The sequence below is a fragment of the Manis pentadactyla genome, chromosome 9 (genome assembly GCF_030020395.1).
Source record: "Manis pentadactyla isolate mManPen7 chromosome 9, mManPen7.hap1, whole genome shotgun sequence".
NCBI lineage: Eukaryota > Metazoa > Chordata > Mammalia > Pholidota > Manidae > Manis > Manis pentadactyla.
In genome coordinates this window covers 97,260,461-97,288,125 of record NC_080027.1, presented here as the reverse complement: position 1 = coordinate 97,288,125, position 27,665 = coordinate 97,260,461, and the positions used below count along the sequence as shown (strand labels likewise).

General features: G+C 46.9%; 1 protein-coding gene across 3 annotated transcripts in view; it reads right to left on the bottom strand.

Moving 5' to 3' along the window:
• KIF26B (kinesin family member 26B) overlaps positions 1-27,665 on the bottom strand; it is a 453,264-nt gene that overhangs the window by 9,716 nt on the left and 415,883 nt on the right. For all 3 annotated transcript variants that reach the window (XM_057507852.1, XM_057507851.1, XM_057507853.1), the window contains 2 exons: positions 4,530-4,692; positions 231-3,597 (listed from right to left, as the gene is read on the bottom strand). In XM_057507852.1, the coding sequence (XP_057363835.1) occupies positions 231-3,597; positions 4,530-4,692 (3,530 nt within the window). The remainder of the gene's footprint in view (positions 1-230; positions 3,598-4,529; positions 4,693-27,665) is intronic.

The following is a 27,665-nucleotide window of genomic DNA, read 5'->3' as shown; positions in this document are numbered from 1 at the left end:
GAGTGCTCCTGGTGACCAGGCAACCCCTGCCTTTGCCACACGCAGAGGACCCTGGGCGTCACAGGATGCCCCAATATCAAGAAGGTCAGCTTTTTATAGTGAAGCCCTCCGTGGCCACGGCCCCTGCTGAGGCCTGCAGGGAGACAGGCTGGGGAAGAGAGGGCTGGACGGCCCTGGCTGCAGTCCTGGGCTCTGGGGCCCCGCCACGCCTGCCCTGGGCCCACACCCACCTGCGTTGGAGCGCTTCTTGGGGGTTTTGAGGCTGCGGCACCGGCCGCTCACTGAACCGCTGTTCTCGCTCATGGAGTCCTGGGCGGAGGACGCGCTGCCAGTGGCCTCGCTGTCGCGCATCATGCTCTCGTAGCCGCTGCTGCCGCCGCTGTGGTAGAAGAGCGCCGTCTTCCCCATGGCGGGCGGGAGCTCCCCGCTCAGCACGCTGCTGTTGTCGCTGCCGTGGCCACTGCTGCAGCGGTGCGGCCTCCGCGGCGGCGTGACCTTGCTGTAGGGCGAGGGCAGTAGCGCGGCAGGCCTGTCCTCGGGACCGCCGGCGCGCTCCTCGGCCTCGGGGCCAGCCCGCGGCGGCCCCCGCGCGCCCGCGCCGCCCTGCAGCAGCTCGGAGATGCGCCCGTTCACCGCCCGCAGCGGCAGCTTGCAGGCCGGGCCTGAGCCGCGGCTCCGGCTCAGCGACTGTGTGGACCAGGTCATGTGCTTCCCGCCGGGCGTCGCGCCGGGGCTCTGGCCCACGGACTGCGGCAGCGACTTGGTGGAGAAGCTGAGGGTCTTGGTGGAGGAGGCGGACAGGCTGCGCGCCTTGGGGCTGGCCAGGAGCAGCTTACTCACGGCTGAGATCTTGGACTGGCCGGCCTTGGGCGAGGCCCCAGCCACCTGGGAGGGCGCGGGGGCGGTGGGCGAGGCCCCGGCGCTGCGGCCCGGACTCCTACCGGCGCGGGGCATGGTGCTGTCCTTGGCGGCATGCAGCCGCGAGCTCATGGAGGACAGGCTCTCGGCCCTCTCCAGCGAGAGGCATTCGTAGTGGCTGACCGTGGTCCTGCCGAGAGAGTTGGTCCTGCTGGCCAGCTGCTCCAGTTTGGCGCTGAAGAGCCTGCTGCTGGCGTCCTTCACCTTGCTGCCCGGCTCATCAGAGAGGCTGGTCAAGAAGGGCACCGGCTGGTTCAAGGGGCTGCAAGCACCATGCTGTGGGCTGGCCCGGTTCTTCTGGTCCAAGCTGGACTTCCGGACAGGGGGTAAAGGGGGGGTCCCTTTGGGCCGAGCCAGGACACAGTGCTTGGGTGATACTGCCTTCCTCTCCAGGGTGGCCTTGCAGGGCTGGGGGCCCACCACGGTGCCGGCCCCATTGGTCTCCACGGCACAGTGGTAGAAAGGGCAGTCCGGCTCCTCCTGTCTGCTGGCTTTCTGAAAAGCTCTGGGAAGGCTGCTCGACTTCAGGGTTTTGTTGGGGTGCACAGGGCTCTGGGCAGCCAGGCTGGGCAGGGCCACCTCGCAGCCATCCACGACCCTCCTGAGGTCAGTCCCAGGGAAGGCAAGCACCTCCCCACTGCCACTGCCCAGCTGGTCAGCAGGGCTGGCCTTTCTGTCCTGCTCCACTTGGGCCTCAGATTTTGAGGGGCCTGTTGTAGTCTCATACCTGATCCCGTCTTCACTGGGATAAGCGTTCTCTTTTTTCACCTCCTCTTCTCGTTTTAGCCAGGGGTCCTCAAATTTCATGTCTTTTTTTGCACTGGCTTCCTTGCTTTCCTGGGACTGGGCTGTTTTGGGGGCTGAGCTGGACTGAGCTACAGACACCTCGGGCTCCTGGGTGTTCCGGGGGCCCATGGCAATGCAGGGGTAAACTGTGATGTTGGTTTTCATGGGGATACACCCTTCACAGCTGCTCAGACTTGCCGTATTGGAGATGGTGACCATGGCCTTGCCCAGTGTGGATATCTTGCAGCTTTTGATGGGGGTTGCTGAGTTGAAAGAGTCTTCCCCCATTTCAGACAAGATGAACAAATTGTCAGGGCCTGCCATGGGCTTCTCTTGGCACACCACAGCGGTCTTCTGGATACTGCCGACAAACTCCGAGGCCGGAGGGTCCGCCATTGCTTCCCGGTGCCCAAAACATGTCTGGGCAACCAAACTGTGGCAGGACTGCTCACCAGCACTGCTTGCCTCACTCAGCCAGGAGCTGATGGAGGAGGGCCTGCTCCTGGCCTCCCGGGCCTTCTCGTCCCGGCTCAGCTGCGGCAGGGGCAGGAACTGCGTGATGCTGACCTCGGAGACAGGGGCCCTGTGTGAGTAGCACTCCAGGTCCTCACTGATGCTGCCGATGATGCTGACAGGCCGGGAGCCCGAGGCCAAAGCCTGCACGGAGCAGTCGCTGTTGAAGCTGATGATGCTGGTGGGGCGGCCACTGTCCAGGACCCCGCTGATGGTGAGCTCCTCCACCAGTGTGAACACCAGCTCATCCTCACCATTCAGCTCCAGGGGCTGCTGCACAGTCACCATGGTGGTGCTCAGTATCTCCTTGGCATCTGGAGATGTCGCTGTCTGATGCTCCTCATCAGCAGTGGTTTCGGGGAATCTTTCACTCCCAGCAGACATGGATTTTTTCAAAACCTGGGGGCTCATTCCAACTGGGGGGGTACGGACCTCAGGCTGCAGCAGGGACTCACTGGACACCACACCGGAGTCCTTGCTCAGGGGAGGCAGGAGGGCAGGGGCTGGCAGGACGCCCTTCTGGGTGTAGACTTTGCATCTCTGGGAAGGAGAGTTGGCTGGCTTATACTCTGAGGTCTTGGACAGGCTGGCAATGCCCAGCCGGGGGGAGCCCATTGGTCTGGGCTTGCCTTCCACAAAGCCACAGGAGTTCAGGCTTTCCCGGCTGCTCCGGAGGCTGGGGCTCTGCACTAGCTGGGAGGGGCCGTGCTGGCTGCTGCCACCAGGGACGCTCCTGGGTGAGGCGGGCCCAGAGTTGTAGGTGAGGACCGTGCCAGGCACAGGCGAAGGATTCCTCTGCATCCCAGAGGCGGGGGGCTCAGAGCCTTCCCTGTCGGGCAACGCACTGTCTGACCCGTGATCTTCCTTATCAGATTCACAGAGCAGGTTTGCCCCGGCTGCCTGGCTTAATGGGGGACACTTGCTTGCCTGCTCCGCCCCAAACTGGACAGGCAGCTCCTCAAAAGGAAACTCGCTGGGCTCTTCGCTGCCGTCGATGCACTCTAGCCTCTCCTGCAACTCGGCAAACGTGTTGCACTTCAGGCAGTCCCTTTCCGATTTGCTGGCTGCAGCCTCTTCTGCCTCTGTGGACCGGCTGTCACCCTGGGCCTTCTGCAGGGCCGGCACAATGGGGACAAAGTCGGGGGGGCCCTCATTGTCAGTGAGCTCCTTGTCTGAGAGCGCTGTGCCATTAGGCCCGATGTAGATGACTGTGTCGCAGGACTGCTCACTGCTGGAAGAGTAGTCAGGGTCGCTGGGCAGGTGCGAGATGGGGAAGTCTGGGTCTGCTGCAGCCTTGGAGTGGAAGGGCCTCAGCTGGGTGGGCCTGCGCATTCTGCCTTCCTCACAGGAACTCTCTCCCCCTGAGGAGCTTGAGGTGTACTGTGGGCAAGAGGGGAACAGTTAGTAAGGGCGGCTCCCAAGACAGCCCTCCGTGCCAGCCCCTGCACTGCCCAGGGTGGCACTGCCTGTGGGTACCAACTCTCCACATCCCTGCCTCATGTGCAAGGGACACCACTACCTGCCACACTCGGGAAACAGGCTGCCCATGAAAGGAGTGGCTGGCCCAGCCCGTCTGACCTCCTAGGGCTGAGGGGTCACTGGCGTGGCACACCCAAGCCATCTGGGGCACCAGATGGAAACACTGGTTGCAAAGACCTGTTTTTGACACACACACACACAAAATACAAAAAGGAGAGGCAAAAAGCCACACACAGCACCAGGTGGCCCCACATGGGCACCACCCTCATTATTTCTCAGATACTCTTCTCATCACTGTCCTGGCTTTGTCTCTGCCTGAGAAAATGAGCCAGATGGTTTCTAGCAGACTCTTAGCATCAGCCAGGAGCTACTGGATTAAACTGAGCCACTGGGCAAACTCAGCAGCCTGGAGATGCATGGGGAGCAGGATGCATAAGCAGGGTGCTAACAGTCCTTTTTAGGTCAAGCAGTGGAAGGACATGGTCTTGAACCATCTGGATCCAAGGCAGGTGAGAGAGAAGCTGTTATTTCCCATCCCTCCAAAGTTCTTCATCCCAAGTAGCTACCTGTTAGGCCTATAAAGCAGACCAAGTGCCCCTGTTAGGGCCTTGGGCTGGGTGAGTGGGGGAATCGCCAGCTCGGGGGAGGCTGGTGACTTCCCTGCCCTAAATGTTTGCCTGCGTGAGGTGGATGTCGCACCATGTTTCAGCAGTCACGCTCATGGGTGCCCTTGGTGCTTGGGGGTCAGAGATGCTTACATGGCTCGCTCCACCCTGTGCCCAGGCAGGGCTCTGAAAGCCCTGTCATCCAGCGCACCCCTGGGGGCTCCTTACCTTTGTTTTCTTCTTCTTCATCCTCAAGACTCTGGATGCAATCTGAATGGTGGACAGGGTTTCCGCGTAGTTGCCAGCCGCAGCCGAGATGTGCGCAATCATGGTGGTGCGACAGTTCACGTTCCCCAGGGACTCCCGCAGCAGCATGGTAAGCTTGCTCTCTCTGCCAAGCAAAGTGTATTAAGCTGCATTAGCGGGTGGGCTTTACTTTGGCTGTCAGGGTAGGACTTTGGGCCTCTATGTGGCTTTTCTGTTGTGGGCAGGGGCATTTTTTTTAATGGATACTAATTAACATCATTTTCTAGCACGGGGCTATTTGTAGTTGGCAGCTGAGCAAGTGCTTCTAACCCCAAGGACAGAATTCATGCTAACCACCTCCCTTGGCACTTCTGTCCCGGCTGTGGTGGGGTATTTCTGTGCGTGCGCATGAGCCCATGACATTGCGCATAATGAGACCTGGGAATAGATGAGAGGAGGGATGGAGAGAAAATGGCTCGTGACTGGTGACTAGCATGCTATCTGCACTCATGGCCCAACCCTGCAAGAAAAAGCAGCTCCACAGCCATGAGCTTGTGTTGAACATCTACGTGCTTATAATACAGGCATAGTTTTTTTTGCCAAGGAGTTGCAACCACTTTATTGCCATTATCTCTTGTGTTTGCCCACAGCAATAATGAAGGGAAAGGTATTCACATTCCTGATCATAAGTGGGAAACAGACTCAGGCCCAAGCCCTTACTCACTCATCAACAGAAAGCAGAACTTCCTAAAAAGACCTCCTCTGGGGACTTAGCAGGCTCTATGTGGGGCCAGCACCTGTAGTGGTGATAATGAGGCCCAGGAGTTTACAGATGGTGTTTCTATGCTCTTTAAAAGTTGTCCTGCAGGAATGGCTTGTGTTTTTCCATTTCTGTACTTGTCCCAACATTCTTCCTGACTTGCTTTTAAGAGGTATCTGCTTACGTCATCAACTCTGGCCCTCTCAACTGCTGCCAAATGTCATTTCATCGCCAGGGCCTTCCCCAGTCCTGAAGGTTGAGGTAGCCTCTTTGTCCTGTGCCCTGTGCTCATAGCTCCTGTTGTGTTTATAGTGCCAGGTGAGAGGGCTTTGTCCTCACATCGTGTCCCCATCAGGCTGTCAGTCAGCCACCCCTGCAGAGCTCCCTGGAGAGGGGCTATCCAGCTCTCCACACAAGGTGTGAGATGCAGGCTGCTGTCAGCAGAGATTAGACCTCGGACATGAGGAAACCATGTCACACGTGGCCTGCATCAGGCCTTCAGGGACGTAAGACTGTGGCCTAGGAGCAGTTTTTTCCTTTTCATCTGGGACCAATTAAGGTGTTGGTTCAGGATGCTTGGCTCACTATGGCTCAGTTCCAGGGCAATTTAAAAATACATCAGGGTTTCCCTTCAAGCACAAAAAGGAGTCATCAAAGTGGTGGATGGAGGCTGTCAGGGACTGAATGTTCACACCTTCCCCAAATTCACGTGTTGAATCCTAACCCCAAATGGGATGGGGGACTTCGGGAGGTGGTGAGGTCCTGAGGGTGGAGCCCTTATGAATGGGATCAGTGCCCATATAAAAGAGACCCCAGAAAGCTCCCCACCCATTCCTCCATGGGAGGCAGGGATAGAGGACAGCTATCTGTGGGCCCAGAGGCCACGCCTCACCAGACACTGAATCTGCTGGTGCTTTATCTTGGACTTCCAGCTTCCAGAGCTGGGAGAAATAAATGCCTATTGTTTAAGCTCCCAGGCTATGGCAATTTGTTACTGTGGCTGGCAGGGCCTGAGACAGAAAAGTAAGGCAGGTGTGGAGCAGGAGCGAGGCCAGGCTGTAAACATTGGCAGTGCCGACCAGACCAAAGTCAGGTCCCTTTCATGGTACACGTTCTTAGCACAGACGCTGCCCCTGGCCAAGTGTGGGGCTTTGTCTTCAATATGCAAGTGGAAGATAGACTCCACTAGGGTGAAGTTGTGATCACAGTCAGTTCTTACTCCTCACTGTAGGTATGCTGTATTTCATCTCTGCAAACACTGAATTAGTGAATACTTGGCCATTATCCCAGGGGAAATACATGGCTTAGGGTCCTGAGGGCCTCTGGTCACAAAAATCCATCAGTCAGTCTATATACAACCTTGTTTCATGTGTGTTTAAAGACACACTAATATCACTTTCTTAAAAAATCATAAATCATATGCACTATTACTTTATAATAAAACACTGGCTGAGAAGGGTTAGTGTTTTCCTGACCCTGGGTGACATGGCTGTATATTTCTTCGGTTTTCAGCCTAATAATACTCTTTACTATGCTTTTTAGTTTTTCTTGGCCATCACAAACACAGTCACTTTTCCACAGCTTCATCATGCACTTCAGATGTTAGCTTAGTGCTTTCCAGTCCTGATGTATAGATCCGTGGATTTCCTCCTTTTTCTGGATGTACCATATCGTTGCTTCATTATCAGTGGTCTCAACGTCAGCAGCACTGTCACTCGTGCCAGAGCGAGGCCAGCGAAGAGTGGTGGAAGCACCACTAGCACTGATTTAAGACGTAACCCACAAAAGGGGGATCTGCATGTGATGAGGATGGACTCACTTTGAAGATCCTTCATTGATCAATTGCACCAGGGCGAGGGCACACCCACCCACTTCCCGTGTGACCCTGAGTAAGTCTTCAGGAAAAAATACCAAAGAATAAACAGGTATCACGTTGTTATATCAAACCATTGGCCGTGCATTTCCATGTGATTCCCCACCATGGGTCAATCATAGGACAGTTGTTTTCTGAGTCCACACCATCGGAAGAAGCCAGGGCATGCATGTTGCCTGGCAACCAGCATTTTAGCTCTCCTTTTGGAAAGCCAGCAGAATTGCTCACAAGCCTCTTTCACAGGGGTCTCTCCCATCCCTAAACATATCGGTAGAGAAGTGAAAAATGGTGGCTGTAAAGCTCTCATTTCTCCCCACCTTTGTGATGATCCTCTAACTTGGAACAAAGTCAATGCAGGGAGGAAATGTGAAGGAAGGGCAGGAAACAAAAGGCTACCAACTGTAGTTTTAACTCTGTGGCTCTGGTAGGAAAATAAAGATTCAAGAGAATTTCTAGGGCAAGGGTGGGCACAAACTCAGTTTGCACCTCTCTGCGCCAAGAGGAGGTTGAAGGCCAGGCTATAAACACTGGCAGTGCCGACCAGATCAAAGTTAGGTCCCTTTCCTGGTACACGTTCTTAGCACAGGTGCTGCCCCTGGCCAAGTCTGGGGCTTTGTCTTCAATATGCAAGTGGAAGAAGTCAGGGCATGCATGTTGAAGATCCTGATGCTAAGCTTCCCTTCTCATATGCACTATTACTTTATATTAAAACACTGACTGAGAAGGGTTAGTGTTTTCCTGACCCTGGGTGACAGGGAAGGGCACAGGTGAGGAGCTGTGGCCACTGTGGCCAGACAAGGGATTTAGAGACGCGGGGCTGTGGTGGGGGTCCTGGCTGTGCAGGATGGTGGCGGAGGGCAGGAGGGGACTGGTGACAGAGTACTGCTGATGGGGATCTTGGGAAGGACTGTGCCACTCTGTCAACATGTTTTATACACAGTTATTCCACCTCCCTCCCACTCAACCATGCCCACCTTTTAAAATTAGTTTTGGGAAAAAAATCTTGTTTTTAAAATAAGTCCACTTGTTATTAGACATACCAAGAGGACACAAAAAGAATGGGATAGTGAACCAATTTTAATTAATAATTTTAAAATAACATGAAAAAGCACATAGTACGCTAGGTCAGGGGCTGACAAACTAGGGCCCACAGGCCAAATCTGGCCCACTGCCCATTTTTGTGAATAAAGTTTTATTAGAACATAGCCACACCTATCTGATCCTGGATATCGGTGTTGTTTATCTAAAATAATCTGACATCACATTAATTCAGCCTGCTTCATGAGAAAGACGAGCTATAAATAGTAGTTTCAATAGAATATTTTAAGAGAAGTATGTGATGTAACTTGAATTTATAGCTAACTTGAATTTATAGCTAACAGAGTTTTGAGTTAAAATCCTAATTGGCTTCAATCTCATCTAATGAGACATACTTGCAATATCTAAAGTGATTATAAAACATGGGTTCCATGAAAACCCTTTCAGATTATTCACTTGTTTAACAACTCATTCCTTCTTATCTAGGGCAAGAAAAGTCTCCCACCCCAGTCTAGGTTGCCGACCACACAGAATTAATAGAATCTGTATTACTCTAGATGTTCTAAATCTAAGTTCTGCTCAGGAAAATGTACATTCATTCCAAGGCTATAGCACTCAGGTATGACATAAGACATTGAAAAAGTAATTCATATAATAAGAATCACAATATAGAAAGTTCACTGATTCCAGGATACAATTCTGAGTCAAGGTTGAAAAATATTTTTAGAACCATGATATATTAGAGTTGAAAGGATCCTTAGGGGTCATTGCATTTTCTAATAAAAGGGCTGCCATTTTAGCAGGTGATCTGCTTTCTGCCAGAATATTTTTAATGACTGAGAACTTACTGTCTGCCATGGAAGCCTGTATAATATTTTTGAATAGCTTCAAGTATTAGAAAGCTATTTCTTATACTGAACTTAAATCTTCCTTATACATTTAACTTATGGGCACTCACTTCTTTCAAGGACACACAAGACAAGAATAATCCTTTTGCACTCACTGGCCCTTAACATTTTATGAGACATTTATCATGTCCTCCTTAAAGCTTCTCTTGCTTGGGAATATTCCATGTTCCTTCTACTGCTCTTCAATATTTGGCTGGTCATCCAAGCTCACACTAAGCTTGTTTCTACCTATCACATAATTTAACACTTCCTCTCTGCTCAGAGTTGCCCTGACTCTTGTGGAGTAAAGAATACGGCTTTGCTCAAGGAGAGGTCCAGCCTTTGCCCTCAGCTTCTGGGAGGTAATCCATGTCAGAAGTGCCTTTGTTTAGGGCAGAGGCTGGCCACACCAGACTTTAGGGCCATACCCAACAGTCTCATAGTGGAGGCTGGCCATGCCTAAAGAGATCAAACATGTGATTTTGATTTAAGTCAGGGGAATTGGGTCATGCAGGATCAGTCAACCTGGAAATCAAGTGCAACCATGTGGGAAATCAATCAATCAATCAATCAATCAATCAATCAATCAGTCAACCAACCATGCCTCTGTAATGAAGCCACAGTAAACTTCTGCACAGCAAAGCTCAGATGACCTTCCTGATTGGCAATACTCTGTGTGCACTGTCACATATCGATGCTGGGAGGATAATGCCTTCCGACTTCATGGGAGAGCACAATGGAAGCTTCCTGTTTGTACCCCTCGCAGACTCTGCTGTATGCATCTCTTCCTTCGATGATTCTAATCTGTATCCTTTCTGTGTAGTAAGTCAGGGCGATGAGCACTTTCAGAGAGTCTGTGAGTCCTAGTGAATTACCAAACCAGAGGGTGGTTTTGGGAACTCTGCCCACCTGCATTTGGTGTCAGAAGTGAGACTGGTCTTGTGTGGAGTCTGTTGGACTCTCACTCTTTGCAGGTGGTGTCAGAAGCATTGTGCAGACTTGGCAGTCTGAGGGCTTCTTTGTCCTCAAAGCTCATGGTTTGGCTAATTCCAGGTAGTTCCTCCAACAAGATCCTGAGAACCTTGAGGGTAGGAGCTGTGCTTTTTATTTTGATCTTTCACTTTAACCTTTTTTTACAGTACACTGTTAATGACTTATTAACTGTAATACAGCAAAGGACAGATCCTATAATTATTTTTACTCAATTTAGTATAACCAGGAGTGAAGAATATCACCATCACTTTAAAAACAAAAAGTAAAAACAGTAACATAGAGGGTAAATTAGTAGGCCTTACAGACAAATAGAAAATAATAGGTCCATAAGTTTCCTCTGAATTAACAGACTGCCAAAAATCATGTATGCTAATGAAGTTTAAGATGCTATCAAAAGGTGCTTAATGACCCAATAATTAGGCCCTCTGCACTCACTGAACATGCAGACTGATATGTAATAGATGCATGCCTGTTATTTAATCCACCAGCAGGACCAGATTAGGAGTAGTAATGTTTATATTATTACTGCAATTTAGAATATAAATACTACTTGGACATTTTTCACATTATCTGAAGTTTCACTTCCTTTTTAAAATGCATTTGGCCCAGTCACTGTTAATTATCAGTGCTTTGCAATAGACATTTCTATAGCCATGTCACTTTTTATAGCGCCTCTGCAGAGGTTCATGACAGCTTTACTCGGGGAGGGGTAACGAAACACCTCAATTATGTTGCATTATAACCATTACATACCTTTTGAGTAAAGATGAGCTCGCTGTGCTATTTAGAAACTCTGCTATTCTTCAACTTTAAATCACCCTCAGGCTGAGAACCTTGTGTTAATTCCAACGTCAGAGATCTCTGCAGTAACCCAAAAGGGACTTAGGCACTGATGGTGGCAGAGATGGAGCCAAGCGGCATGTTGTTATGGTAACCCTGAGCCTCTCTGCTGATTTTTGCTCACCTCTGTCCTTCTCCATGGATTTTTAAAGAAGTCTCAAGAAGAAAGAAAATGAAGGTTACACCTGGAATTCTTGGCAGAATGAAATCCCATGCCTTCTCTCAAATCCTTCCCACTGCCCTCCTGCTACACCACTCCCCAGCCTCCGGTGTCACCTTCGCAGTAAACTTGCATTTCTAGAATATTCCTATGCTTTTCCATGAGTTGTCATGTTTAATGTAAGAAACACACATGAAGCTTATGTTTGATGTGGCATTTCATGGTGCCTCTTTCTGTAGCTCAGTCTGTGATCACCTTTTGTGGTTGACATTAGAAATGAGTAGAATCTGGGCTTTGAAAATCTGCAAGTATATTTAGAGCTCTTTCAAAAGAAATGTGTTTTCCAAGAAAAAAAATGGCAGGGGAACATCTGGAAGGGTCTCATCCACTTTTTTCACCTACTTTCTAAGCAAAACCGTAAGATGACAGAGCAACATGGGTACTGGGTGAATCATGGGACTTTTATTTTCTAGCCCTGGAAGCCCAGGTGAGTGTCACTTCACCAGATTCCTCAGAAAGACTAGGTAGCATTAGACAGAAGGTCTGGGCTTGATGGTGACACTGGACTGCAGTCATGACTATTTCCAGTCTCTGGAGTGCAACTTAGCAATTCCAAGCTTTCCTCCATCAAAATAAAATAAAGAAAACATGCAAATATGAGCCCTGACCAGTCATTTCATTTGCATTCACTTGACTGTGTTCTGATCTTGTGTACACAAAAGGCAGGGAAATCTAATCTTCGTCTGCTCAATCAGACTGCCTATAAGTAGGCAACCCTCATGTGGCAGAATACCCTGAGATGCCAGCTACAAGATAACATAAGTTGTTTCATTACTAAGGCCAGCGGTACAGAATATTGGGAAGGAGGGAAGGGGGTAGCCCATTCCTTGGGAAAATGGATTCAGTGACTAAAGGTATTCCTTCCTGGGGTCTCAAACTCACATCTCTCCCCTTGCAATGTCTTTTCTTTAGCATGGAGCTGAAAACAGGATTCTGATTGTCAAGATCTGGACAAGCCATTTGTGCCCTCTCCTTCCATCCCTACCCCCTATTCCTGGCCAACAGCCTTTCTAAGACTCATCTGGGGATACTGAAAGTGGTTCCAGGAGGAAGGGTGAAACATCATGCCACAAAGTCCACTGTTCACGAAGACAGGACCCTTCAGGTGCTGGCCCGATGGGCTGCAGACCAGCCTGGCCATGGTTCCCATCCATGTGTTACTCCAGAGACTGACAGTCTGCGAGGCCTCCTCCTTATCGTATAAAGGGTGAACTTGACTATTTGGTGGCTTATGGACCTGGAACTGGACAGCCCAGGGAGGAGGAGGCTGCAGAATAAGAATATTCTTAGCTGCCTCCCAGTGTGGTGGACTCTGGCCATACCACTACTCTCAACCCCTTGAACTGGTATGGACTTATACGCCTGTCTTGCATCATGCTCTTCCTAGGTTTTCAGCCTGGAATGCCCTTTCTGTAATCTCGATGAAAATTCTTCCATGTGCAATCAATTCACTAACCGACCAATTACTCAGAAAAAAAATAAAAAGGAAAAGAAAAAGGAGAAGCCTGATAGCACCAGCAACTCCCAGGGACATGGATGGTGTCCTTGGAAATCACCTGCCTTTCCTTTTTTCTTTTTTTATTGTGTTATGAAATATACATAACACAAGATTTACTATTTTAACCATTTTTAAGTATATGGGTCAACCGAATAATACTCCAATACACCACATTTTATTTTCCATTCTTCTCTTGATGGACACTTGGTTTCCACCTGTTGGCTACTGTGAAGACTGTGGCTATGAACATGTGTATACAAGTATCTGTTCAAGCTGCTGCTTTCAACTCTTTGGAGTATATACCTGGGAGTGGAGTTGCCACATAACATGGAAGTTCTAGTTTTAACATTTTGAGGAACTGCCAGACTGTTTTCCAAAGGTGGCTGCACCATTTTACATTTTCATCAGCAATGCACAAGAGTTCCAGTTTCTCCACATCCTTGCCAACACTTGTTGTCCTTTTGGAAATAACAGCCTTCCTAATGGATGTGTTATATTACTGTGGTTTTACTTGCTCTTATCCAATGACCAGTGATGGAGAACATTTTTTCACGTGCCTAGTGGCCATTTGTAAACCTTCCTTGCAGAAATGTCTATTCGAGTCCCTTGACCATTGTTGAAATGAATGGAATTTTTGTTGTTGAATTGTAGGAGTTCTTTATATATTCTGGATATTAATCCTATATTACATATATGATTTGCAAATCGTTTCTCCCCATCTATGGGTGGTTTTTCAATCTCTTAATAGTGCGTTTTGATGCACAAAAGTGTCATTTCGCTTTTTGGTAACACTTCATTGGTCTTAAATTTTAACTATGATTTTTTTGCATCTGCGGTTCAAAAGCTTCCCAGTATTAGTTTTCCTGCCATAAACTTGCCAATAAAAATGACCAAAGATTGCCCATGCTAAAGATACTTGTCCAGTATGGTCCTTGCCACTTATAGACGCCATCAGTCACCAACCAAGGAACACCTGAAAGACGATCAGGCCTGTGTACCACGGACTTCCCTGAGATAAACTTCTTTTGAAATCAAGTACAACTAACTTTAGGTGGAGTGATGAGGGCAATTCTGTTAGAATGCCTTCTGGGTATGATGTGCATTTTAAGACACATGATCCCACAGTCTTCCCAAAATGTACCAGTTGGATTGACTTCTGGCACAAAGACCAGTGCTTAGCAATTGGAAATAATTAAAAGGAAATTAAGTTTAAGAATGGTTTCCATTACTGGTACACTTCTGAGGAAAGAAGTTACACAGAGGTCATGGTTCATATGTTGAATAACTTAAGAGACATGAAATTTTAATGGAAGTGGCATGAAGAAATGGTGCATTTCTTGAAACCTAATTAGAGAGACTCGAGTTTTCCATTGACATTTATTTTGCTTGAAAAAATAAAAGGGCTCTTGTGGCACAAAATTTACATCTTTTTAGTTGATGAATTCAATCACAAAATAGCTATTCATTTCCTACATGGGATAACTGTGGTTTCAGTTCAGAGTCTAGTCACTGTTAGAGCTGCAAGATTCTTCACTGGGCAATTTCCCAAAGGCCTGCTGGTGACAAGAGGCTGGTAAGTTAGGAATTAATCACATCTTCCTGTGCCACTTCTTTTCCCACCCAGCTCTACATCTTTTATAAAGTGTCAGTATATCTCAGTGCTTTCCCAGGTGCTATGAAAGGTTCTCAATGGATTAGATGGATGGTGCAAACAACCACTAATTATGCCTCCTTCTTAGAGAACCACTTCAGATGGGCAAAGACCATTTCCTTTCTTTCCAACATCCAGAACCTAACCCAGTATCCAGCACAGACTTGTCTGTTCATAAATATTTAAATAAATATCTACGTGTACCTTTCCATCAAAAGACTCACCCTCCAGCTTCCTAACTCCGTAACTTCTAAAGCATGCCTTTTCATTTTTCCTCATAGGAGCCATGGTCAGAGTAAAACCAAGGCAGATAGATGCCACTGCCCTGGGGCTGGAACAAGTGCCGAGTAGGGCTCACAGCCTCACCTGTGTAGTGGCGCAGAGACTCCCCCACCCTCCAGGGTGATCCAGAGGATGAGCTGTGGCCCACTCAGGTGCACACAGCTCAGCATCTTCAACGATGGATCACAGGACAGACACTGACACCATGGACACTCTGGACACCATGGACACTCATGGACACCATGGACACTCATGGACACCATGGACACCATGGACAGTCAGGCCCCTCTTAGAATGTGTACAACAACGTTTCCCACAGAGGAACAGTCAGAACCACCAACCTGCCCCCAATTTGAGTTAAGACTCTAGCCAACTGAAGACAGGTGAGTCATGAACTGCATCTACATCACAACCCCAGGCTCTTCTTAGATGGATAAGGCTCTCAAGAGCACAAGAGCACAGCAGGCTGGTACAGGTGGTTTGCAGAGCCAAGTTCAATGCCTTTGGCATATAGGAAGGATGTTCCAAAACAGCAACAAGGGGCTATCTCCATGCAGACAAGTCTCAGCCGATGAAGAGGCTCCGTATGTGGTGGGGTTTTGGAGGGTCTTGTTACAAAGCTGGAACCACCCCATCCCCATTCCTTTGCACCAACATATGGGAAGTCTAATTCAAACAAATAGGCTATGTGGGGGTAGTTCACCTGACAAGCATGTCTAAGAACCTAGCAGGGAGGTGGGCCTCCCACCAGCCCCAGGGCTGCCAGCACTAATGGGATGTGACTCCTGTCCTGCAGGGCTTCAGTTAGGCCTCCATCTGCCCTGGTTTGCCCAGAAAAGTCTCAGTTTATGCCTTTTCTCCTGCATCCCATCTGGCTTATTTTGTCCTGGATTTTTCATTTTTTGAAGCAAAGAATTATTATTAAGACTAAAAAATGGGATGGGAAGAGCTAAGCAGCCTTCCACAGTCTTTTAGCAATGCATGCAATATACACAGTGAGGAATTCGCACTCTAGGTCCTCCTGTTCCTACAAACCCAGCAAGGAGCTTGTCCTGAAGCAAGTGTGGCTGGTCAGCCTCTGCACACACGCTATTAGAACTGTGCTCAAACCCGGCTCAGTCACCCAGAGCAGTACAAGCTGTAGTTGGCAAAATTTTCAGAAGTTACATACATAGAGTTAGTGTAACTGAACTACAGAAATTTTGTGATGAAGTTTATGTTAAATAAATACTATTTCATGAGGGAATGAGCCTCTCTCCTTGCTGTCTGTCATCAACTGGGTGTGAGAAGCATTTGAAACTTTAAAGAACTAGCTTAATAACAGGAAGCTGCTGACTAAGTTAGACAGCTGTTAACTTCAAACATACTTTATGAATCTACCTAAATGCTCTACAAAATGTAGTGGGGTTTTGAGAACAGGTCTTCTAAATTTTGAGGGCACTTTGTTCAAATAAGTTGTAAATTTATCAGCGCATGTTCAGCAAAATGAAAAGCTCAGCTTGTAGGGAAGTGCAATTGCTGAGTAAAACAAAACTTGCAAACAGGGAGGCCCCTGAAATATATTCTTGCAAAAGCAAGGGAGGAACTAAATGCATTTTAGCAAGCAATAAATAGTATAAGAAATTAACATTTGAAAGTCTATAATGGGGCTTTGGAAACTGACCTGGGGGGAAATCTTTTGAAAATTTAATACATAACATTCTAATACATAACATTCTTATTGAATTGAGAAACTTATTTCACTGAAATGAACTTGTTGGTTGTGGTGCACACAAATTCTTAATTATTTTCAGCCAAACTGTGGTATTCTACCAAGAGAAATAGAAACTGTACTTATGGAAATGGAAATATATAGATAGTTCTATATATAAACACACATGTGCACACACATATATATAAATATATAGGTAGGCAATCAGATAATGGAAGAGAAATACTGTGGCCCTAAGATAATACTAGAAGAAAAATAAAGTTTTAAGAAAAATACCATTGACATGAGATTAGGCATAAATATGGTGAAAACAGTCACAACACACAAAGGTGTATCAAGAATAATTATTCTGCTCATTTTATTTTAACGGTCTGATAAACAATATGAAGAATTAAAAAAATTTTTTTTACTTTGTTACACATGAATTTTTCTGTAAGAAAATATTTTTGGAGGTAAGTTTTGAATAGAACTATAGGCAATAGAACTATGTATTCTATGGTAATACAAATGGATTTGCTAGAAAATAATACTAAGTACCCCTTTTAACTCTCAAAAGTGTCCCAGTTTGGACAGTAAATTATAGGGTTCCCTCACTTAGAATTAGAACAGGGAGAGATGTGTAACAGAAAGACACAGAGAAGTAGCAAAAAGCAGTATGATAGTCTAGGTACCCCAAAACACCTTCTTATCCAGTTAAACATCATGGATAAACAAACGTCATGGATAAGACATTTTCACAAATCTTGTTAAATGCATTGCTGAGCTGGTAAAAAAGTTAGGAATTTTCAGGCCAAAAAAGTAAGTGAAGTTGGGAACTCCAGAGAAGCAGCAGAACACAGGCTTGCTTTACCCTAAGGCATTTGCCCAACCAGGTAAAATGTAGCTTGGTTTTCTCTGGAAAATGGAAAAGCCCAAAACCTGCCCAACATGAGGATTTTAAGACAAAAATCCCCCTCACCCACTGCCTCCCTCCCAGATACGAGACACAATTGTCTTGAAATTCTGCACTGGGCAGAGAAGAAATTGTCCTGACACTTCGGAACCACAGGCTGGATTAACGCAGGTCTGCAGCCTTAATTCTGCATATCTGGGTGGTCCAAAATATTTCAAGCTGAGAATTTAATGTCGATTCTCCTCAACTGGTTGTGATCCCAGGCACCCAGGAGAAGTAAATACAAATGCTAAAGTAAACCATCTTTATCCCCGGTCTCAAGGAATTCTCATAAATAAAGTGCCAATGAAAATGCATGGCCCCTGGGCAAAAGTAAACAAAGATCCAAGGCACCATGAGAAAGCCCAGCGGAAACAACAGAGGGCAGAGGGAGACGTTCCAACAGAGATTACAAAGAAATAACAAAAAGTTGATGAACATGTCTAAGGAAATTAAGATGTTTAAAGAAATAAACAAGAAAATGATCAGGAATGATCAATGTCTGCTTCCACCCATGTTGGAAAACAGCAACTAAGATTTACCCTCTAGTCGTATACAACTAGGAAACCAAACAAAATATTAGAAAAAGTGGGTTTGGGTTACTAGGCATGAGCAGCAGGGAGAGATGATCTTTGAGGGAAACAAGTGAGGCGAGCCTCCAGTGGCCCCGCTGACTGCCTGGAGGGCGGTTTGCAGGCCACAGAACACAAGGGGCCTCAAATAGCTGGGCAGTCACCCTGCTGAGATGAGGAGACAAAGCTCAGAATGTGGGGAGGCTCAGGGAGGTAAAATCTGCAGAGGAAATAGCAGACAGGAAGAAAGAGAGGAGACAGCGCGGGCGCATGAGAGAGAGGGGGGGTGGCAGGGTGAAGAAGGGGGGAGGCTGTCCCATAGGACCACGAATAATTTGTGTTCAGGCAGGTGGGAAGCCCTCCTGGGGTATGGACGGAGGCCCCGAAAGGGCTTCCTCTAACAGGGGTCAAATAGCCCTAGGTGCTCTGACCTGCCCTAGCAGAGCAAGCCTCCAAAGGAGCTTGCAAACAACTTCCTGGGAAACTAGTAACTACTTCCTAGGAACCCACCGACTGAAAGAGTAATTACAATGGAAAATAGAAACTGTTTTGAAAGAATGATGGTGAAAAGAATTGTCATTATCAAAACTTAAGGATCCAGGTGAAGCAATACTTAGTGGGTAATGTGTAGAATTAAGTGCTTTTATTATAGAACAAGAAAGGGTGCAAATTGTTAAGCTAAGTAGCCACCTTCTGACAGGAGATAAAGAAAAGTAAGTAAACCAAAAGGAAGCAGAAGGGAATCATAAAGAGCAGAATTAGTGCAACGGAAAGCAAACATCTGTACAGAAAATGCACAGCGGAAGTGATGAAGCCAGCCTGGCGTGGGCACAGGGCAGAGAACCCAGAGCCAGGCTGGACTCCGCAGGGACACACCCGGCCCTCTGTCTGGATGCAGGCTATGGCACACAGGTGTTTCACCTCCTCTCTAACTGGTTAGAGCTCACTCACATCTCTTTGGTCCTGGAGGAACAGGACAGAGGACAGTGGGTTTAATATGGGGACAGCCTGAGAAAAGTCTAGCTACCCCTGGAGAGTGTACCCACAGACTGTGTTTTCATGTGTCATGAGATGCAGGCTATGGGCCTGAGAACCCAATAACCAAGAGGCCACCAGGGAGAACGGCTCACAAACTTGGATTCTTTGGTACCACATTCTATGCAACTGAGCTAGGAGGTCACAGTCAAGTTCTAAGTCTGGACTCCTTGCGTGGGGGTCTGTACTGTATACCAAAGGCATGATATCAATTCTGGAAGAGACTTGGCAGATCATGGTCAACGTCATCTCTGTGACACCTCTTTGGGCACCAGATGCTTTCCCTGGCATTCTTCCATTCATTCCTTAAAACAAACCTCTCATCTCCTCTGCATTTCACAGGTGGAGCCTGGAGGTCATGTCCCACAGAGGGCAAGTGAGAAGCTGGGCTTCAGCCCTGCACCTCCTGGCTGGATTCTTTGGGCTGTCCCTGCACCAAGTCCCAGGGCATAGCATGGTGACTGAAAGGGCAGGCTCTGGAGCCCCACGACCTGAGTTCCGGTCTCAGCTTTCCAGTTACTGTACATGTGACAGCAGGCGCTGTGCCTGACCTTTCTGTGTCTTAGTGTCTTCATCTATAAAATGGGAAAAACAATAGAATCTGCCTCTAAGTTTGAGCTGAAGATTAAAAGAGAGTATTTGTATTGTATAGACGTGGACTTGTACCTAACAATACTCATAAATTGCTTTTGCACAATACCCATGGTTCCAAGACCGTGTGAAATGGGCCCTTAAGTGGGTCCTTGAACAGAGGGCTTAATGCCAAAAGGGTTATTCTGGCTCCATCTGAAAGGCTTTTAGAGGAATAATCACTCAGTCCTCTTCCTTTACAAAGTACAGGCTCAAATGAATAACTTTGGTGAGGAAAAGGTTTTGGCTTTTGGAAAGGTCAAATCATACAGTTTTTAAAGGTGGCTTTTCTCCTTTTCCAAAGGAAATTGTCAACAGGGGCCGAGAAGGGTTTCCTTATTCCAGTTAAGAAATCAAGCAGGGAGGCTTGATTTTTCAGAACTGGGCTGCCCCCGTGGGGAGGGCTCTGGGCTGTGGATCCGTCTATTTCCCTCAAGAGGGCAGAGGCTGAATTCACCAGAAGTAGGAAGGGCTGGCAAGCACCTTCCTGGTCTTTAAACAGGAAAGACTGCATCTCACTGCAAAAGGCTAATCACAAGAGCTGATGAAGCCACAGCCACACAAGGCCTAACTGTCCTCTTGGCCCCAGGGCACACCGTCTTCCAGGTGTAGTTCTAAATTCATCATTGTGTCAAGATGAGCTGCCAGTCCTGTATCTGGGGATACTAACTAGCCACGGGGCAGCCTTTCCTTCGAGTTCTCATGCATTCCTGGAGCTTCCCTAAACGTAGATCCTTAGGGCTGCAACTCAAAGTCATGCAATAAATGATCCTTACAAAGAGGCAGCTGGAGCAACTCTACCTCTTAGATGAACTCTAAGATATATTTGCTCCTACCAAATTCTAGCCATTTGGAAAGCTGTAGTGGTAATTAGGAATCTATATTGTATCCTGTATTTATTACTGTTATTTATTAGTGCCACAGAAGACACAGGCACTGACAGACCAGCCCCTGCAACGTCTCACTCTCCCTTGAATGCACTTCGTGACGTGACTTGGCTGCCTTATGTCCCCCACTCTCATTTGTGTCCTGGTTTTTCCTGTCCTTCTGGTCTGTACGCTCTGTGCATCAACTCTAATGCTTAGAATAGTACTTTATACATGATAGATGCTTGAGAATTTGTCAAAACAACTTGATAAAGAGAATATATTTGATTTAGGATATAGGGCCATAACTTCAGTGGTTTTCCACACCCCCAAGAGCTGACAATTACACAAAAAGATACTTTGGATGAGTTGAGAATGAGGTTCTGATGGCTATAGAACAAGTCTGGTGGCCCAAAGGTGGCCTCCTGGTAGTGAGGCAGGTGACCAAAACCTTAAAAGCAGATGTCTGACTCATATCTGCTAATGAGGAGTTAAGGTTTAGGTAAGGTTGATTTAATTTAAATTAATGCAAAAATAATAAGGAACCTGAAGAAAAAGACTCTATTATTATCTTGATGAGCTTACACGGTAAGAGACAAGTATGTAACAAATAATTCAAACACAATATCAGTGTTATAGAAGAACCAGGAAGAGAATATGATTCCACTTATGTAAAATTCAAAAACAGATGAAATTATGTTTTTTTTTTTTTAGGGACACAAATTCAGGTGGTATAACCTGTAAGGCAAGCAGGGGGTTATAAACACAAAACTCAGCACAGTGGTGACCTCTGAGAAAGGTGGGAGGGCATGGCAATCACAGAAGGTGCCCAGGGGTCTTCTAAGGCATTGAAACATTCCGCTTCCTAACGTGGGTGGCAGGCACACATAGATATTTGATTTTTTATCATATAGACTGGACAGATACATTTCTACACCTGTATATATGATATGGCACATTTCACAATTGAAAAACATGTAAGAGAAATAGGCAGAAACTCACTAAATGGAGGAGACACAGGGCAGAATTAAAATATAGCCATTCTTGATGACTATTCATCGAATGAATGGTGAACAAGGCCATTGTGAGCATGAGCAACAGCATCCACAAAGCTTGGGCCATGAGAGGGCCTGTGGGGTTCAGTAGGAGACTGGACACCATTTCTGTGATCAGAAAGGAGAGCATGGCTCAAATTATGAAGAGCTTCACAGGCTACAGAAGGGTTTGAACTCTACCCTATCCTACAGGACACTGGTGTGGAATGGGGTAAGAGCAATAAGGACAAACCAAGAGAAATAGTGATTGCGGTGGTTGTCCCTAATGACTATCATAAAGTCTCTTCAAGTCTACCATGCAAACTAGTAACACATTTACTATCTCTCTCCCTCTTCAGTTCTCTATGATATCCACATGAAATTTAACTGTCTTAATGAATTACTGGTACATTAGACAATTTGGTACAACTTAACTGCTCCATGAATACAACTATTTGAAAATTGTTCAATTATACATGAAATAAATTATCACTTCATTTGCATAGACAAAAAAAAACTATTAATGCTCAATTGAGCCTGAACCAGTTGTGAAACAGGTGAGAATTTATGGTTGGGTACTCTGAGGCTCTATTAATGTTCAAGACAGTTTCTTAATGAATGAGGCCCCAACTCATTTGTATGCTCCATCCCTTCTAATGCCTAATTGTTCTAAATCAAGCTATCCTTGAGTAATCACGGAGCCCTATGGGTGCCCAAGGGCATCTGAGCTCTTGTGCATGGGCTCTGGACTAACCCAGGATCCTCCCCCTTTGGCAATCAAGCTATCCTTGAGTAATCACGGAGCCCTATGGGTGCCCAAGGGCATCTGAGCTCTTGTGCATGGGCTCCGGACTAACCCAGGATCCTCCCCTTTTGGCTGTTTTCCTCTGGTAGCAACATGGCTGGTGATATGATGATTAGTTATCATTAAAGATAACAATTAGCTATGGGTTTGGAGTCTTGCATTTGGCTTAGTAGTCTATCATGATTTGTGTCAGGCAGTAGTCACATGATTACAGCAAATGACAGGGCAGCTGTGCACGGCTCTGGCATTTCCAGGATGGACTGCAGGAAACTGAAAAACACAGATGAGTGAGGATGGAGAGAATGAGTGGCATAGATGAGGAGAGGGTTCAGAATCCCCGCCTGTGCCCAGAAAGCCTTTACTACAGTCTTTCTGCTTCCCTCAGCCTTACTTGGGCCCTTCGTTCCATGGTGGTGGAGCACGGCTGTTCACCCCTTCTCAGGTACTGGGCTTGGTTGTTTCGGTCTGAGTCACCCCACAGATTGTCCAAGAGTGGAGACCATCTGGGCTTTTCTCTGCTATGCCTAGTCCTTGCATAATGCAAGGGGCTAATAAATATTTGTGAATAAATAAATGGGTAAAAGAACTTACAGATATTAGGCCATGTATTTCTCAAATTAATTCCTGTATATGTTTGGTAGCTTCCATCAGACTTGAAACAAAATCAGTCCCTTCAGCTCCTTAGCCAGGCCCTTTGGGCTAGCATCCGCCTTGCTGATCAGAACAGCACTGGGCTCCATGAATAATGGAATTCAGCTCTATGTATCACTTAGAATCTGAAGTGTAAGGTGAAATTTGTATCACCAAGGTTAGACTGGAACAATCTCCTTGGAATACAGTGTCAGGAAATCCAACACGGTCACATTTTACTTCTGTGTCGGAACACATCACTGTCTGAGTACACAGGTACTTGGCTGGCATTTAAAGGCCTTACTATATGAAAAACTTGTATCTTTAAATATCTGAATGGCACACTGGTCAGTAGGGCACACAGATGCCCCCGGGGGTGCAGTGGCCTTGGACCCCTGGCCCAGCCCGATGGGCTCACTAAGGGGAGCTGTAGGGGAAGCCGTTCACTTCATCTGTTACTCCTCTCCTTGTGCAGAAGACTTAGTGTTGGACCCTCTAAATTAAATGTCTGAATCAGGCAGTAGTCTTCTCTCTCTGTTTTTAGGCATATGAACTCTTGTTGAATAAATGCATGAAGTTTCCATTTTAACAAAAGATAATTACAAAGAGATGTACACTTTTAAAATCAAAGAATGGATAAAAAGGTGATGGTGCCAAGTGTCCATCAACAGACGAATAGAACAATGAAAATGTAGTGTGTGTGCATGTGTGTGTGTATATACACACACATACACACAATGGAATACTGTTCAGCCATGAAAAAAGGATATCCTGCCATTTGGAACAACACGGATGGGCCTTGAGGGCACTATGCTAAGTGAATAAGATAAGACAGAGAAAGACAGATGTTGTATGATCTTACTTATACATATAATCTAAAAACCTGAACTCGGATATGGAGAACAGAACAGTGGTTGCCAGAGATGGGAGGTGGAGGGTTGGGTAAGATGGGTGAAGGGGTCAAAAGGTAAAAACTTTCAGTTTTAAATTATATAAATCATGGGGGTGATGTACAAAGTGGTGACTATAGTTAACAATACTTTATAGTTAACTCTTTCATACTTTATAGTTAATAAAACTTTCAAATTGTATATTTGAAAGTTACGGAGAGAGTAGATCTCAAAATTTTCATCACACAAAAAAATTATAACTATGTGAAGTGGTAAATGTTAACTAAACTTACTGTGGTGATCATTTTGCAATATATGCATATATCAAATCATAATGCTCACCTTAAACTAATATAATGTTATATGTCAATTATACCTCAATAAAACTGGGGGTGAGGTGGGGGAGATATAAGAGTGCCAGATGAATTCGGGTTATAAAAGTTTGAAATCTATTAAAACAGAATGTTGCCTTTGAAGGCCTTCCTAAAGGGGCAATCACAGGCATTGCCCCAGTGGTACCTACACTGTGTCTGAGGGTAGAGAAGAGGCAAAGGAGGAGGACTCTGTTTTAGCCGATGGAGAAATGGGACACACTCGGAGGGGCCTGGAGAGGAGGCGGGCAGCGGGGACCATGTGTCTCCCTGGCCTCTGGTCCCACCCGTCTCCTTCAGGAACCACAGATAGGTGAGGACACATACTTCTTCAGGAGCCCAGCCTGGAGAGACTTCACAAGTGCCGGTCACTAGTTGCCTGCCTAATCTGCCAGCAGTGGAAGCCCCACAGCTCCCATCATCAGCCAGGTGCTGTGGGGGCCCTGCCACCCTCTCCTCTCCTCTCCCTGCTCTGCCTTTCTTGGACTCAGCATGACATCAAGCACAACCGGCTGATCACCTCTGCTGTTCAGACAGGAATCTCCTCACTCAGGAATGCCTCAGCCACCTTCTAGGCCCTGCCCAAGGTGGAGAACAGCGACCTGCATCCATCAGCAGCCGGCGGCCCAGGGCACAGGGCTCCCTATGCGAAACGGCCACCAGAAGGGGGACTTCCTGGGGGCCCTGTGGCCTGAGATAACAGCACAGAATCCTGCAGCTTTCCCTCTGTGGGGCGGGGAACCTGTCTCTACAAACTTGCAGGACCTCACATGAGAAAGACTACAGAAGTTTAGAAAAAAAGAGACTCGTGAGATTTGCTGAGATCATCTGCTGGTGGTGCCCAGAATACGGGCCTCAGGCTCCAGTGAGAGCTGTTTAAGGAGGCTGGCCTGAGCCTTCCCTTTGGAACCCCGACTGGGGCCCCGCACACAGGTTCTGAGTGAGAGGTGTCTCCTTTTAAACATTCCTATTTGGTATTTCTGACTCAGCCCTGGTATGAAGCTTAGGCTCTGATGAGGCAGCCATCCCCCCGACCTGATCTCCCATGCCACCTTCCTTACTGCCAAGGTCTCTGCGGTCAGTCCCGGCTGAGCCATCTGAGCCCAGCACAGTGACCTGAGCGCACAGCTGGCCCCACCCCTTGGAACTCCGCTTTCACTGACAACCAGCTACACGGACTTAAGCTTTGCCAATACCTTTGATCCACTGCCTGACCTCCTTTGTTATTTCAACAAACACAGATTGAGCACCAGAGCATCCCAGACACCACATGTTAGGGAGTACAGTGAAGGAGCTCTGTCCCCAGCAGGCTGTGCCACTGCGGACATGTCACCTACCTCTCTAGTCTCGGTTTTCCCGTCTGTAATACCAGCATGATAACAGTGCCTATGTCATAGGCTGTGGGCAGAACACCTGTAAAGCATTTCAAACAGTCCCTGATGCCTAGTAAGAGAACAATGACTATGAGCTTCTATCATTCTGCCCACATGTGAAATAGTGCCTTTTTGGAGCTCATGCATGCACCATGCTAACTACTTGGAATGTAACTGAAAAACCAGAAAATAAGCACTGGAAACTATTTTCTCCTTCTGCCTATGACCCAGCAAGTACGTATGAATTAGGAAATTCTATCCCCTTGGAAAGACTGAGGAAAAAAAGTTTCCACCTTTCTGTCTGCCCTTTTATTCACTTGTTCCCAGAGCAGGAAAGAGGTCTGACTGGTGAGGCTGATAAACATGACCCTGGGCAGGTACAGCCCAATGCTGTCTGTCCATCCCTCTGTCTGTCTCCCTGCAAGTCACACATGTTGTCTTCTCCATTTGAGCCATATGGCTGCCTGGGTAAGACTTCACAAGTGCCAGTTACTAGTTGCCTGTCTAACCTGCCAACCGTGGAAGCACCCACAGTTCCCACTGCTCTGCTGACCTGATTCTACCCACTCGAGTCCTGGGGTCTGTGCTCGTGAAAGACAGGAGACATCCTTGCCCTCTGCTAGGATTAGGCAGATAGAGGGTTTTGATTCCCAGCCATACTTTTGTACCTATTTGCCAATTGGCTAAGAATCTGGAGAGAAAAGAGTTTCATTGGTAATCTCAGAAATTGGCCATAAAAGAAGAAAACCTCTTGAAAAGCCAAGAGAACTGAAGATACCTCTGGATTTCTACCCAGTCCTCAAACCACATGGCCCACCACCCAAGGGGGACCAGCCATGTGGACAAAGAAAAATACGCAGTGCAGTTTGCTACCAAGAGATGAGGACTGAAGTGGGGGCCTGATAATCTGCGCCCGGTTTGGTGAGGGGGCAGCAAGTGGTTCTTTTATGAATAAGCAGGATGATGGTATGGAGTTTGTGAGTCAGACCAGCGGTAAAACGGCCAGCACTTGCACCCAGGCTTGTGGCCCCAGCTGGTGTCCAGACAGCCACACTTCTCCCTGAGTGACTCAGATGGTTCTGGAATAAACCTGGCAGAGTTCATTTATTGGTAGTTGCTATCTCAACTCTTAAGAAAATAATATCAATCTCCAGAAATTTCCGTAACTAATATGAAGAAACCACTAGCCAGGGAGGCAAATAAGCAAGGAAGGAAGAATAGAAGAAAGTAAGAATGCTAAAATCTCACAAAAGGGGGACTTACATGTCCTGGTGACTTTCTGAACTTACTCTTCTGCAGCCTAATTATCATTAAAACGAACGTACCAAAGTGAATATTTTTGAAGCAGGATTACTAAGAACTATCAGTGCTACAGTTGCCTGGCAACCTGAGACTTTGGTTTATTTCTAAACAGGGAATGCTATAAACGGGGATCTGGAGTTTGTGCAAATAGTTCTAAATTGGTGTTCTCCCTGTAAATCAGGAGGAGATAACACAGCATTAATGTATGTTTAAAGGCTGCTAAATATGTGTGTCTCTCATCTCTCTTTCTCACCACCCCCCACAAAGGTTACACAGAATGTCTCTCCATTACATGCTATCCTAAGCAAATCTGGAAAGTTGACAGTGCTTTGCATTCTTCCTGGAAAATATCTGTTTACTTCCATATTAAGTGTAAATGAAATATACATTCAAGTCCAGAGGAACAAACCTTTCATCCCCTATGTGAATCAGGGAAACTGAATATTGGACCTAACATCAATCATTAGCTCCTTTCCCTAGGTTCCCAGACATGGAGCACGTCTCCAGTTCTGGGAAAGCAGAGATGATGCAAATGACCACTAGGAGAAAGTATTTCTCAAAGCAAGGAGAAGGAATATCTATCTGCACTCCTCAGAGATGCAAGTCTTGGAAAGGCCTTGGGCATTTCAGGCTTGCTGCCTTGCATACTGTCTGCAGACCTGGCACCACAGCTCCACATGGATGAGAAGAGGTGTTAATATTTTTTAAAAACAGCCTCTACTTATAAAATGTCACTTCTCCACAAGTCACCGACTTGAGTTTCCAGAGCTACTCGCCAGATGGAATGAGTGGCTTATGCTCTGATGCTGCTATACTCTTAAAAACGTCTTTGGTTCCTGACTCCTCACCAGGGCCTTAGGAGGAAAAAGCGCTCCTGTTCCAGCTCCTGGTGGTGGGCTCCTTCTCAGTCTTGTGGAATAGAGGCT